The sequence below is a fragment of the Anser brachyrhynchus genome (genome assembly GCF_964034855.1).
Source record: "Anser brachyrhynchus genome assembly, chromosome: 18".
Lineage (NCBI taxonomy): Eukaryota > Metazoa > Chordata > Aves > Anseriformes > Anatidae > Anser > Anser brachyrhynchus.
In genome coordinates, this window is record NC_137711.1 from 88574 (window position 1) to 101449 (window position 12876).

The 12876-nt window shown below is 43.2% G+C and overlaps 2 protein-coding genes across 19 annotated transcripts in view; both read left to right on the forward strand.

Annotated features, from left to right (window-relative positions):
• CCDC57 (coiled-coil domain containing 57) overlaps positions 1 to 2633 on the forward strand; it is a 37252-nt gene extending 34619 nt beyond the window's left edge. For 16 of the 18 annotated variants that reach the window (XM_080560304.1, XM_080560308.1, XM_080560301.1 and 13 more), the window contains one exon: positions 2333 to 2633. In XM_080560304.1, coding sequence (XP_080416430.1) covers positions 2333 to 2559 — 227 coding nt within the window. In that variant the 3' untranslated portion in view covers positions 2560 to 2633. Of the gene's footprint in view, position 1 lies in introns of all 18 variants that reach the window. The other 2 variants (XM_080560310.1, XM_080560313.1) reach the window with 2 other exon arrangements.
• Positions 2634 to 6189: 3556 nt separating this feature from the next.
• Positions 6190 to 12876, forward strand: part of FASN (fatty acid synthase) — a 47583-nt gene continuing 40896 nt past the window's right edge. The window contains exons 1-2 of the mRNA XM_080560277.1: positions 6190 to 6340; positions 12295 to 12441. Coding sequence (XP_080416403.1) covers positions 12315 to 12441 — 127 coding nt within the window. The 5' untranslated portion in view covers positions 6190 to 6340; positions 12295 to 12314. The remainder of the gene's footprint in view (positions 6341 to 12294; positions 12442 to 12876) is intronic.

A 12876-nucleotide genomic window follows, 5' to 3' on the forward strand; every position in this document is an offset into this window, starting at 1 on the left:
GGGTCCTTTGGACGTGAACAGTCCCAAGCGGAACCAGTAATATATGATGGTCCTTATTCAGGGTTTGCTAAGGATATTTTACTTCAAATAGCATTTTGAATTCTGGGCTATTGGTTCTTTTACTTTTTCTGTTTTGTAGATATAACCTTGCCAATTTGCAGTTTGTTTAAATTTCTATATTAATACAGATTTTCGCCAGCCCAAAGCTTTTCAATAGCCATCCATATAAAAAGCTTTTGTTCTGTGTTGCTGTTCCAAATACCTAAGTAGCTTTTTCTAGTTGCAACATGTCTAATGTCAAGAGACAAGCATAGAGAAAACTTCAGAGGAAGGAATGCATGTGATGGATACACTGGTGCTTGGTTGCTTTGCCTTTGGATCTATAGGATTAGGGCCTCCCACATTATGTCTGAAAGTCATGCCCTTGGTTTAATTCAAAAGGCCCTTCAAAACTGAGAAAATCTTTCATAAGCAGACCATCAGTAAGCAGTGTTGACTGTGTGATATTTATGGATCTGCTCATTGCTGTTATTTAGACCACAAAAGACAATGAATCTCATTTTGCTGTGGCTCCTGTTCAATCAAAATAATCTTTGAAGCTGTATCTGTGACTTTTCAAACACTGCCTCCCGCAGTGTCATAAAGCATTGATGTTGTCATGAAATTCTGCTCTTTATCTGACAGATGTGGCAGACGTCTAAGGTAATGCACTATAATGATCTTTTTTTCCAGAGGCAAATATACCCAAAGGGTTTCCAAGCTTCAATTCTCTTTAATGTCTCCTACATGTGTAGGTAACCACTAGGTGGCAAGCTGTACAACATTTCATATCGATGGCACAAGAGCGCACTGTGCTTTTGCCACCTGTAATAATAACAAATGGCACCAAGCCAACCCAGCACAGATATTGCACACTCATAAATGAACAACTGGTTCAGTCTAAGCCTGAACACAAGAATGATTTCGAAGTGTCATGTTTTGACATTTGCCACGGTGTCATGTTTTGCATAGAGCTATAAACCTTCCATAGATAAGTATTCTTGAATCATGGAATGAATTATTTATTTCCTTCCATGTAGAATTTGGTTTGCACTTTCTTCTATGTTCTGTTGACTATGAGAATTTACCTTCTCCTGCTAATAACCTATCTTTGTCAATTTTTGTACCTCTCATTCTTGCTCTGTGATTGGATAGTACCTAGGCCTGAAGTCTGGCAATCTTGAAAAAAATTTAACTACAGAATGCTGTATTGTGTATTATCACAAGAACGTTATGCCTACTTCTGCTGTCTGCTTTGGCCCTGTATAGAAAATCTGAAGTTAAAATCTCAGTGCACTGAAAAATAAGGATTAAGTGGCTGGAACCTAGCACCTGTAAACATTGCTTATAGCTTACAATGACTACTGTGACTGACCAATTCCACTTATCTTACCTAATGAAACCTGTGATAAGGCTGCAGTTGATGTAGTTGGAGATAGTGGTTTTCAGACAATTATGTGAGAGACTGGAGAACAGACTTCCATTGGTATTAAGACCAATCTTCCTGTTTCCCAACCAAAGATATTACTTTTTGAGTTAGCCCACTCTACTACACAGAAATATTTTAGACAAAAACAAGGGTTTCCCCAGCGAATGCCTTCCTGTGTGAAAAAGATTGAGAGGAAAAAAAAAAGGGTGGGGGCAAACAAACCCACATGATAGTGGTAGTAATGCAGCTTTGTCAAGCCCACAGAACTGCTGTTGAGCCTTTTGGATCATGCTTCTCCTAACACGTTTTGCTACAGCTCTCATCTCCTGGTGGTTTCTTGAAAGAGATCAAACTATTGCAGCCAACTACTTTAACACCATTTCACAATATGGGAATAGGTAGGTCTAACTTTGCATCGTGTTATTCAGTGCAGGTACTGTGTGTTCTCTCACAGTGGAGAGAAGAATAAGCTTGTAAAATATGATGTTTAAAAACAGCTGAACAGATAGGTAGTGCTTGAATTGAACAGTTTCATTGATCTTCCAGCTGTCTTCCTTTCTTCTCTGTCAAGTAGTCTGATGCTAATGGAAACTGAACGGGTACAGATAAGCAAGGACTGAGCAGGAGATGCTGAGATATACTACCCATGTGGCAGGCCTTCATACACAGTTCTGTGTCCCCTATGTTTGCTACTATAAAAATGGCTCTCTAGCCTGATATAAGATTTTGACAATGTGCCACTGTGGCAGCGGTGTGTTTAAAGGAAAAGTGTAAACCAGTTCTTTTCAGTTCTCCAGTCTTTGGATTAAATGCAAACATAAGCACAACATTTTATTTATTTATTTATTTGTTTATTTATTTGAGCATTGGAGTTTGAAGTTACATGTTCAAATGAGCAATCTGAAGAATCTCAGCAAGATATCAAAGGCAAGGATAAACTTGAACTGCCAGCTGCAGATTTGACACTCAGAGGTACCAAGCTGGAAGTTCAGCAGAAGTTAAAATCCAGGATTTTATCTTGTACTTACCCCATAAAACAAAAAATCTCTTCTAACATGTCAAAAATCCGCAACTATAATATTAAAGACTGATTTCTCTGTTGGCAGCAAGTTTCAGTCCGTGCTTGCTATTAATTTACATTAAAAGAATATAAATTAGATCTAAACATTACTTTGATGTTCATTTTTGTATGTCAAATTGGGATGTTTGAGGCCAGAAGAGAAAAGAAATACTGTTCCCAGTTTCATGAGTAAGGGTTAATCTGTGTACATGGTGAGATTATAGACTTCAGTGTTAATACGTATTTGTTTTAATTATATATGTTAAATATCGCTTGCATCATGGATTTAGAAATGCCCAGTTAATACATATGTAAATCTTTGTGCCGCTAGGCAGGGCTTGCAGGTCTTTAGCAAATATTTTGTTGAGAAACTGTAGATGTGATTTAAACTTAGAAGTGGGATGTGTCAACCCACTTGTTTTCTTACAATTAACAATGCAACCGTTAATCCCGTGCAGCTATCTTTCAACTTGAAAGAAAGGGTTTTGGAAAGATCACACGTTAATCTATATTGTTTGTCATCTTCTGCAGTTCTTTCCACTTGTTCAAGGAGCATGAGAGAGTATAAAATTGAACTTCTATCATCACACTACTACTAATATTAAGATTAATACTAATATTTTTGTTAAACTGCCTAAAGTTTAAAGCAATGAAAAACTTAGAATCTTGCAGAAGTATTGTAAGAAATAAGTCTTACAACAGGTGAAACTAAAAGAAAACTTGAGTGGGTTGTGATGTAATGAGGGATATCTATGTAGTAATGAACATTCTGGGATGTTTAAAAAAAAAAAAAAAAACTCACTTTGTACTCAAAGAATGGTCACGTACTGGAACAGATTGGCCAGAGAGGAGGTTATGGAGTCTCCATCCATGGAGATACTCAAAACCCAACTGGATGTGGTCCTGGGCAATCTATTCCAGATGACCCTACTTGAGCAGGGGGACGGGAACTGGTGATCACAAGAGGTCCCTTCCAATCTCTGTGATTCTGTGAGTGGTATTGTTGAAGTAAATAATACTTCTCAGTTGCTAGTAAAAACATGTGAAGTCTGAACAGGATTAATGAAGGAAGAGAGCTACTACCTGTAAGTGCCCACCCCCCCCTTTTTTTTTTTATCCCTTCTGTAGTGCTTTTTTTAAGTGCTACTTTCCTGGTACTGTTTGCAAACAGACTCTCTCTTTGGCATCTGACAATATGTTAGTAACCATTTTGAGAACATCTTGAGTAATTGTTTTTCTACTTCCTGTTGATAATATTTTGCTTTAGAACAAAGGTGCTGTGATATTACAGTTAAATGCTAAATCTGCAATTAAATTTCACTGGGATGTTACCAAGCCAATATGAGGCCTGAGAGACCTTGTGAGCTTTTTTTCTGAGCCATTTAATTACTTGAAAATCCTGTCATTGGATTCAATATTTAACATTGTTCGTGAGCTGGAAAAACATGATGCATTCCCTTGAATCAGGCCCTGAATGAGCTCTTTTTGTAGCTCAAAGCAGTGATTTCTAACAAGTACAGGAATTTTGGCCCAGATCAGACCACAGTTACAGCTCTCATTGGTTATTTCTAGAGCACAATGTGTAAATTTCAGTTTTTAATAGCTGCAGTTTATTCTGTGAATTATTACTTTATTTCCAATTTCATACTTTTAATTGAAATGTGGAGATGCAAGTATTTTAATGCTATGAAATTCCGTGCATTTGCAATTGGCATTAAAAGCAGTGTGCCATTAGAAAAAAAAGTAGTTTGATTAATAATCTTTGTAACACTGCATCTGAGACTGGAAAACATTACTCTTTATTTCCTACATCGTCGAGATAATCTCATGGGCTGCAGACTTCAGAAATGCCTTTGTAGTTTTCTTTGTGGATATTTAGTTGTGGGTTTTTTGTTGTTGTTTTTCTTTCGGAGTGTTGTTTTTCTTCCCCAGTATGTCACCTGGCATGCCTGGTCATGCAGATCTCTTGCCAAGAAGGCAAATTTAATTTATTCAGTTTCCCTGAGAAACAGGTTTTCTTAAGAAAATTGTACTAAGGGAAGATGATGGCTCTTGTTTTTTTTTTTTTTTTAAATCTTGTTCCTTTTGATAGGGAAAAAAAAAGGAAGAGTTCAATCATTGTACGTTTTTAGAAGAATGTGGCATATAAGTATGCTGAAAATTTACAAAACATGGATAATAACAATAAATAACGTGGACTTATTGTTTGGATCCTGTGGAGAGGTTGAACTGTGTCCTAAACAGAGGATGAGAATTCTCATAATTTTCTACTATGACCAAAATATTTAACAAACTGGACATTGATTCTTAAAGAAAAACAGATGAGAACGAAGGGTGATGAGGTAGTAGTGTGGATGCTATTGAATTGTACAAAGAAAGGAGAGCCTATTAAAAATAATTTCAGCAGATTAGAGTACTGAAAAAGTAAAACTCCGAGCAAATTTCTGATTGTTGTTGTTATCAAAGGGTTGAAAAACTATATAGCATTGAGGAATGTGTGGATAAAGGCAAAAGTTCTGCTGACAGAAGGTTGTAGTCCAGCTATATTTAAGTGGTGGCAGCAGTGGAAAGCAGGAATGGGAACAGGACCTCTGACCGAAACGTTATCTACACGAAGAGAAGGGGGATGCTTCCTGCATCTTAGCATTTGGGCCCGCATTTGCTGACCAAAAGGCAGAAGGGCCTTTTCGTGTCGTAGGTGATACAGAACAAAATTCTAACGTTTTTACTGCTGTAATTGAACCAGTACAAGTTACGGAGGAAGTGGACAAAAGGTGGCTGCACACAGAGCGAACTTTCCCCTTTTCCGTTTTTGGAAAGGTAGGTGCACCGCCGGCTGGCTCCCGGCGCACGAGGGGAACGGGTTTTCGGCGCCTGCGGGTAGCCCCCCCCCTCCACTTTGGACCGGGCACGGGCCAGCGCATCCCCGGCCGGCGTGCCCGCCGCCCTGTGGTAACCTCGGGACCGCGCTCCGCCGGGGTGAACGACCGCTGCGGCCGGCGTGTGGCGGGTGCTGCTCGCGACGCCGGCGGCCTCGGCCGTCCCCTCAACAGTCACCACATCGCCTTATCGCCTAGCAACACCCCTACGGGGCACGCCATTGGCAGGGCCGCGCCCCCGCCCACACGCCCCCGCCTCCGGATTGGGTGCCGGCCCAGCACTGCGCGTCCAGCCGCGCGCCCCTTCTCTTTGTGCGCTGCCGGGTGCGCGGGCGATCCGTGGCCCGGCGCCCGCCCGGCTTCAGCGCGCCCTGCCGAGCCACGGTGCCGGCGCAGTAGTAGTCCCAACCACAGTGTGCACATCCGCGGGGCGGGGGGAGAGGGACACGGAAAGGGACGCGGCGCTCGCTGCGATGGGCTTGGGCAAAGCCAGGCGCCGCTCGCAGAGCGCGGCCTTCCACGGCCTCCAGGGCGGGGCGCAGGAGCTTGGCCCAGTGCCGCGGGCACGGGCGCCCGACCGGCTCCGCCCCGGCCTGCCCAAGACCCCCTCCTCCTGTGGAACGGCTCTGGCGGACAGGGGTTGGCATCACCCCGGGGCCGGCTCAGGGCGGCCCTGCCCCAGCTCTCATTGGACTGCGGCGAGGAGTAAACTGTCAGCCCATGTGGCGTGGCCGCCGGAGGTGGCGGCTGCTTAAATAGCGGTGGGAGCTAGAGGGAGACAGTGAGGAGAGCGCGGAGCATCGGACGTACGCAGCTCGGCACCGGCCGCCGCAGCGCCCGAGTCCGCCTGAAGAGCCTGCCCCGCAGCAGCCCGGTCCGGCGCTGAGCTGACTTCAGGGTCCTCTCGGCACGAAGCTTTCCGCACCCGTGCAGGTACCGGTGGCACAGCGGACGCGGAGCGGCCGGGAGAGCGGCGGCCTCCGCTCCCGCCTCCGCGGGCTGCTGCGCCAGGCAGCCGCGCCGGGATCGTTCCGCCTGGTCCCCTCCGCCGCGCGGAGTCGGATGGCCGCTTCGTACGGCTGGGGCCCGCGGGCTCTGCCCGCGCGACGAGAAGGTTCCGTGCGCCGGCGCCCTACGCGCCGCGCCTAGATGCTCGGGCTGCCCGGCCCCACCGCAGGCCTCTCTCCCGGGGCCCAACGCGGTCGCGCCGCGGAGGCTCCTTGCCAGTCGGTGGGGGGCTAGCGAGCCGCAGCCTCCCGCTGGCGAGGCGGAGCGGAGAGAGGCTGCAGCGCGGCATTGTGGTGCCGGCGCTCGGCCATCTTGGCGGCGGGCGGGGACCCCTCGCCGCCGAGCCGGCACGGGCAGGCTCCGCGGGTGCAGGGCCGCGCGTGGCGCGGGCCGGCGAGCGAGCAGGAGCACCGCTGCCTGCGGCCCTCGGCTGCCCGGCGGCAGGAGCCTTTCTGCATTCCCCCGAGCGTCGGCGCGCCCTCGCCCCAGCCGCGGCGGCAGGGCTCCGCGGGGCGGCTCAGCGGGTTCCGAGGGGCCGCGCCCGGCGCCCGCCGCGGGGCTGGGCGGCAGCGGTGGCCCCGATCGTGCGCGGACCGAGCGGCGCGGCCCATCGGGCCGGCTCGGGCGGGCAGCCGGGGCTAAACGGGCTGCTCCGTCCTGGCAGAAGGGTGGCGGCTCCTCCGTCACCCGCGATGTTCCGAGTTGGCCTAACAGCACGAGTGTAGCAAGCTGAGGAAGCTTCTAAGTGAAGAGATTAGCGTTTGCACGCCCTAAAGGTGGCTTGTCGATACATACGGGGAAACGTTCTCAAAAAAGGTGCAGCACATACTGCTAAGCTTCCGCTTCTATATAAACCGGCTGCTCACGTGCAAGAACCCATTCATTGTACACCAGTCTGGTTTGGATGATGTGATTGTCAGGAAAACGATCGTGGTCTTCTCTCTTCTGCTGTTCTTGCTCTTATCGGTTTTCTTTCTACATTCTTCCCTAGCATAAGGCTCTTGAAGGTACAAAACCCCTTTTTTCCTGGCTAAAAGCTTTATTATGGTACTTAAATTGAAACAGGCTGTGTTAAAGCAGTTTACATTAACTTGCATAGTCTTTCAGAAAGCAGTGTCGGGGGGGCTTTGGAGAATGCCTTGCCTTTAAAATCAAAAGTAAAAATCAAAAAACTCACTTGAACAAAGGATTCACCTTTTTCTGCAGCTTCTGCGCTTCTTGAAATGAACTGAAAATAGCAGTGCAACTTGAAAGGCTGCATTTAGTGGGTGAATTTAGAGGACAAAGGCCCTACAGGGAGGGCAGTTACAAACAGATTTTTTTTTTTTTTGAAGGTGTAGTAATACTGGGGACATCAGTTGGTATAAATCATTTGGAAATCAACAGAGCTGTATTGATTCCATGAGTAAAACCTAACCTACCTTTCCCACATAACAACTCAACCAGATTGTGTTTCCTGCCAAGAAATGTGTTTTTAAATACAAAACCCCACTACCACTTTCCATTTGTCTTGTGGTCAATGGGACAGATCCAGCCTTGAGACAGAAAGAGACAGTTAAAAAGTCTTTGTTAAACTGGAGCTATAGTGCACAGGCTGAGAGTAGCCAAGTGCTTTCAAAAATGAAAAGCAGCCTGTGTTTGCTTCTATTCTGTAGAGGATTTTTTGGAAGCAGACATTATAGCTCTCTAAAAATGAAGTTTCTGTGGGATGGCAGTTTAAACTGTAAATTTTAGAAATGATAATCAGAGATTAAGAAACATGGGTTATGATGTAGTCAGATTTACAAGCTAAGAAAACATACCCTTTGTCAATATCTGCACTGAAGAAGGCTATGGAGGAGTCATGGATGTTTCATTTTAAGGTGAGGGGAGCTCCAAAACAGATCAAGATTTGGACTGCCTAGAACTAGTAACAGAGACTTGAGTTTGAGGAGTCTGTCCTACCATGATGACAGCCATCAAAATAACAGTTAATAAATAAAAATCATATGTTCCTGTCTAGTAAAGAGAACAACACCAGGCAAAACAGGGTTTGGTTTGGTTTCTTTCTTTTTTTTTTTTCCTGCTGTTTCTTTGCGCTTTATTCTTTGCTCCCAGACCCCATTTGTTTTACTTAACTTTTGGTGATCATAGGTACAGCAGAATAAGAAAACTATTCTCTTTGGAGGTTGGCAAGTCAGGTATGAGTGGGAGAACAAATTAAGTCCCTCTTTCCTTACTGCTTTAAAAGCTTATGATCTCAGTAGGCACAGAGAAAACAAAGTTGTACAGCTGACATGGTTGATTAAAAAACAACAATCAACATTTTTCTTCTTGATTCATTATCGGTGCTAGATGAGTGGGGTACTGAAAAACATCTTTTTTTTAAATGCATTGCAGGGCAGTAGTTAATCTTACAAGTTTGTTAATAGCAATAGGCTGTCATGATATCAGTAGGTATCCAATACATAGAGAGCAAGGTTATGAAGGAGTAAGATGATTGGAGAAAAGAGCTGACATCAATAAACAAACCAACCTTGTCAAGTGGCTAATGTGGGAGGTAGATAACTAGAGCACAAGTATAAAATTATGAAAGTGATTACTAGTCAATAATACCAGAAGGGATTGTTAGTTATTACTAGTCTCAGTGAGTCAGCAAAGGAATATCATTGCAAAAAAATATTGTGTAAATCCAATGAGGTTGTAGTTCACGCTTAATGAGGTGTCTATCAGACTGGTATGTTCAGGGTTTTGGTGTCTTTTGTTTATTCTTTTGTCGTCTTTCCCCTGCCTGGGTAAAAAGTCAATCTGTCTATGAAGAATCTACGTAATTCTATTAAAACAAAACCATCTGGCAAAGAGAGGACAAAGAATGTTATATGGTTGGTTGTATCCAATAAAACACAGCCCTAAGAAATTGGCACTCTTATCTTTTTTTGGTCTCCTTTTTTGACCCATTACATTTGTTCATCTTGACCATCAGATAGTTGAAGCAATTTCTTGCATATATTTGCTGTAGTCCACTCTCCTTTAAAACTTCTGTGGAAATAATTTTCTTTCCTGGTTCCATGTCATACACTTCAAAAACTGTCAATGTACTGTGTATAGTCCAAAAGTGTTCTACAAAGAAGAGTGAGTCTGTAGTATACTAACATACTATACTGTACCTTTTGCGGACAACGTCCATAAACTTTGAAACAGCCTACCTGTATATTAGCTGTCAATGAAGACCAATGACATCGTTGGTAGCTGTAATGTCTACTTTAATCACTGTTTAATTATTGAGTACTTAATATTCATGATTTCTTCTTTTCTGACTCTTCCCCAGTAAATCACCTCTACTGTCTGCCACTAGGTCCATAATTTGTTATTTTTGATATAGGCATCCTAAGCCTATCTTTCCAGTTCTTTGTGTATATAAATCCTTAAGTTGTGGCTCTTATTACCCATTTACCCAGCTAAAATTAACTTCTTGGCTTTTGTTCTTGTACATTTTGATTACCACAGCGTCTTTCTGCCTTTGACACAGTCTTGCTCAACTGCAGTCATAACTTGTTGGCAAAAATTGCTTTGCTGATAAATTCCATTTCTTCACTGTCTCAGAAAAACATTTTGTCAAGGTTGGCCATACCTGGATGGAGTTTTCCTGATACTCCAGGGAAAGAGATGTAGGAGGGGAAGGGACAATCCCAGAAGAGAAGTTTCAGTCTCCTGAAATACAATATTTATCTCCTTGGATATTGTCACCCAAAGAGCTGAGGCATAAAATTGAAAATTAATCACATTATAATTTTGCATGGCTTTTGTTGTGTGCTTGGATTGTAAGCTCCATGCCTAAGATCCAGTTATTTCTCTGCCCCCAGCACAGAACTGTTGCAAGTGTAGCAGAGCTATGGTCCTTGATGGGTTTTCTAGGTACAGTGGTGACACCAATAGTAAAACTGACTTGCTAGACCTTTGTGAGCGGAAAAACTGAGGAGCTTCTCTTCAGAGCAAAATAGACTGGGCATATTACTACCTACTTGAATTTTAGGGTGTAGTTTCTCAGTAAAGGCCATATACATTTGGCCCTCACTGTTTTCCTTCTTAAATGAATACTGAGAGTGGAATGGAAGTTCTGTTGTCTGAAGTATTTAACTAAAGACTGAGAAATCCAAAATGTCCTTTTGGGAGCACTTCTGGTTTTGCTCCCAGAAAGGATGGAGTGGATGAGGTAATCATCTCTTCTACCTCAGAGTGTTGCGTGTTGCATAATTCCATGGTTACTCCACAGATCTGAATGGAGATAACTGCTGAAGGAAAGAAGAGTAGGAGAGATCAGGCAGCCTCTGTGGTGGTGTGTGTCGGCTGGTCTACACCTCTGTAAAAGCCTTGCAAACCAGGGGGCATTGCTTTCCCTCTGCCTCACCATGCAGTCATCTCTAAGTTACATGAAGTTATTATGCCGGAGCAATGTGAGGATGGAAGAGGCCTATTGCTCAAAAACTATAAGAATTTCTGAAAGAGACTGTAAAAAAATGTTCATAAGTTAAATGTCTTGGGTTGAAAAATCATCTGTGGAAGTGTTCATCTAAGAGTATCTATTAATACTATTTTACAGGAGAGATGATCAAGCACAAGCAGTACTTATGGAGAGTGCCTACATGGCGCTATGGCACATAATCTGTGCTGGAAGTCAAGCTTTAGGTCTTCCATTGCAAAGTTTTTCCTTCAAAGGCAGAATTAGCTATTTAAATGCTAATTTTTATTGTGATTTTTACTTGTTAAAAACCCCACACATTAGAGAATATTTTGCCTCTACTTACCAGAAGTATTATTTAAGAAGGTACTGTGAATGCTCATTACATCTTTTGTTCATGCAACCATGTCTACATAGATGGGTATCTCTTTTTTTTTTTTTCTTTTTTTTTTTTTTTCTGTAACTTGTCCAGTTTGGGTCTACTAATTATAATTTGAGCTTAACTGGAACAACATCAGGTTAACTTGCCTTCCTTCTGCTTCGTTAATATATTTTCAGCGTAATGCAAAATAACATGAGTGTGTTGACTGTAATATGAGCTCTCATTTGGTGCTGCAATCTGTATAGATGACTTGTCATGCGGCGTTGTATGGGATTGGGGTCTTAGAATGCAAATTTCTTGGGTCAATAGCTAGGGTTTTCACTGATCTGAAATCTCTGTTCTGTCAACTCTTATTTTAAAGCACCCCCCTCTACCCCATGTACTCAATTCCTCTTTCCCAGTCCTCTAAGGTATTGCAGTGCAAGGTTCAGTGTTTTGGGAAATGCTTTATATGTAAAATTTACTTCTCATTTCAGGTATTTAGAATAATGCTAAACCGTATTGCAATCTTCCTATGTTTTTCCTTCTGTGTGTGTTGGGGTGTGTGCATATGTGTGCTTTTTTTTTCATTTTTTTCCCTCCAACGAGCTTACTTATTATTGATTCTTAAGTTAGTATTTAACTTTGGAATGATTGTAGAACTCGTTTTGCTGCCTGTAAGGTTTGCCTTGTAATTATGTATTTTACTATATGTATTTCATAATTTCCCCACCCACTTCTGCTCCAGCATGTTGATCTTTCTTCTCTGCTGACTTTAAATAGAGGCTTTGCCTTTGGTAGAGAGAGACCTGTTCATTTTCTAGCTGTCATATAGAAACTGGTGGTTTTCAAAGCCTGGCACTGCCTCAGCATCAGTTTTCTTGTCCCCATTGTCCCCACAAATCTTACAGTCTATTTGATTAGTTGGGATATCTTTTTGTAGTAGGGACTCCATGGGCTTTTTCTGTGTGGGTGTTTCTCATACAAATACAGTTGTCACAACATGTTAGGAAGGCAAGAGGTGCATATATTCTCCTCTGTGTGAAACCTTACTAGTCTTACTGCTTTCTTGGATCTCAGCAACAGGGAGAAGTTAAGAGATGGAGGACGTGGTGATTGCAGGCATAGCAGGAAAGCTGCCAGAATCTGAGAACTTGCAAGAGTTTTGGGAGAAACTACTTAATGGAGTTGATATGGTCACAGAGGATGATCGGAGGTGGAAACCAGGTGAGTGCTTATTGCCTCTCCTTTTGGAGCTCTGAGCTTTTCAGAGGAATTATCCTAGAAAAGGAAAAGATTTATCAGATGCAAAAACAGAGCTTTTGAATTCACTTCTGATACATCACCAAGAAATTCAGGAACAGAATACTTCTACAGAGGTCTTAAGTAATGCATTTTATAGTCATATCGTGCACAGTAGTAGCTAATAAATAATACGTATCTTCCAGGGAAAAACACACTTCTGATAGAGCAGCTAAGTACTTAGTGAATCCTGCTAGTTGTGGCAATAAGACTGCTCTGTCATTTTTCTGGGTTCCGAAGTAGCAGAGGGACTCCAGTCCCATGATTTGTAGCTTTTTAGAATGTTCTTTTCTGTTTGATTATCCTTCTGAAATTTTTGGCCCATGTCTATCCAATTCAGGCTGGTGAATTGCAAAGGTG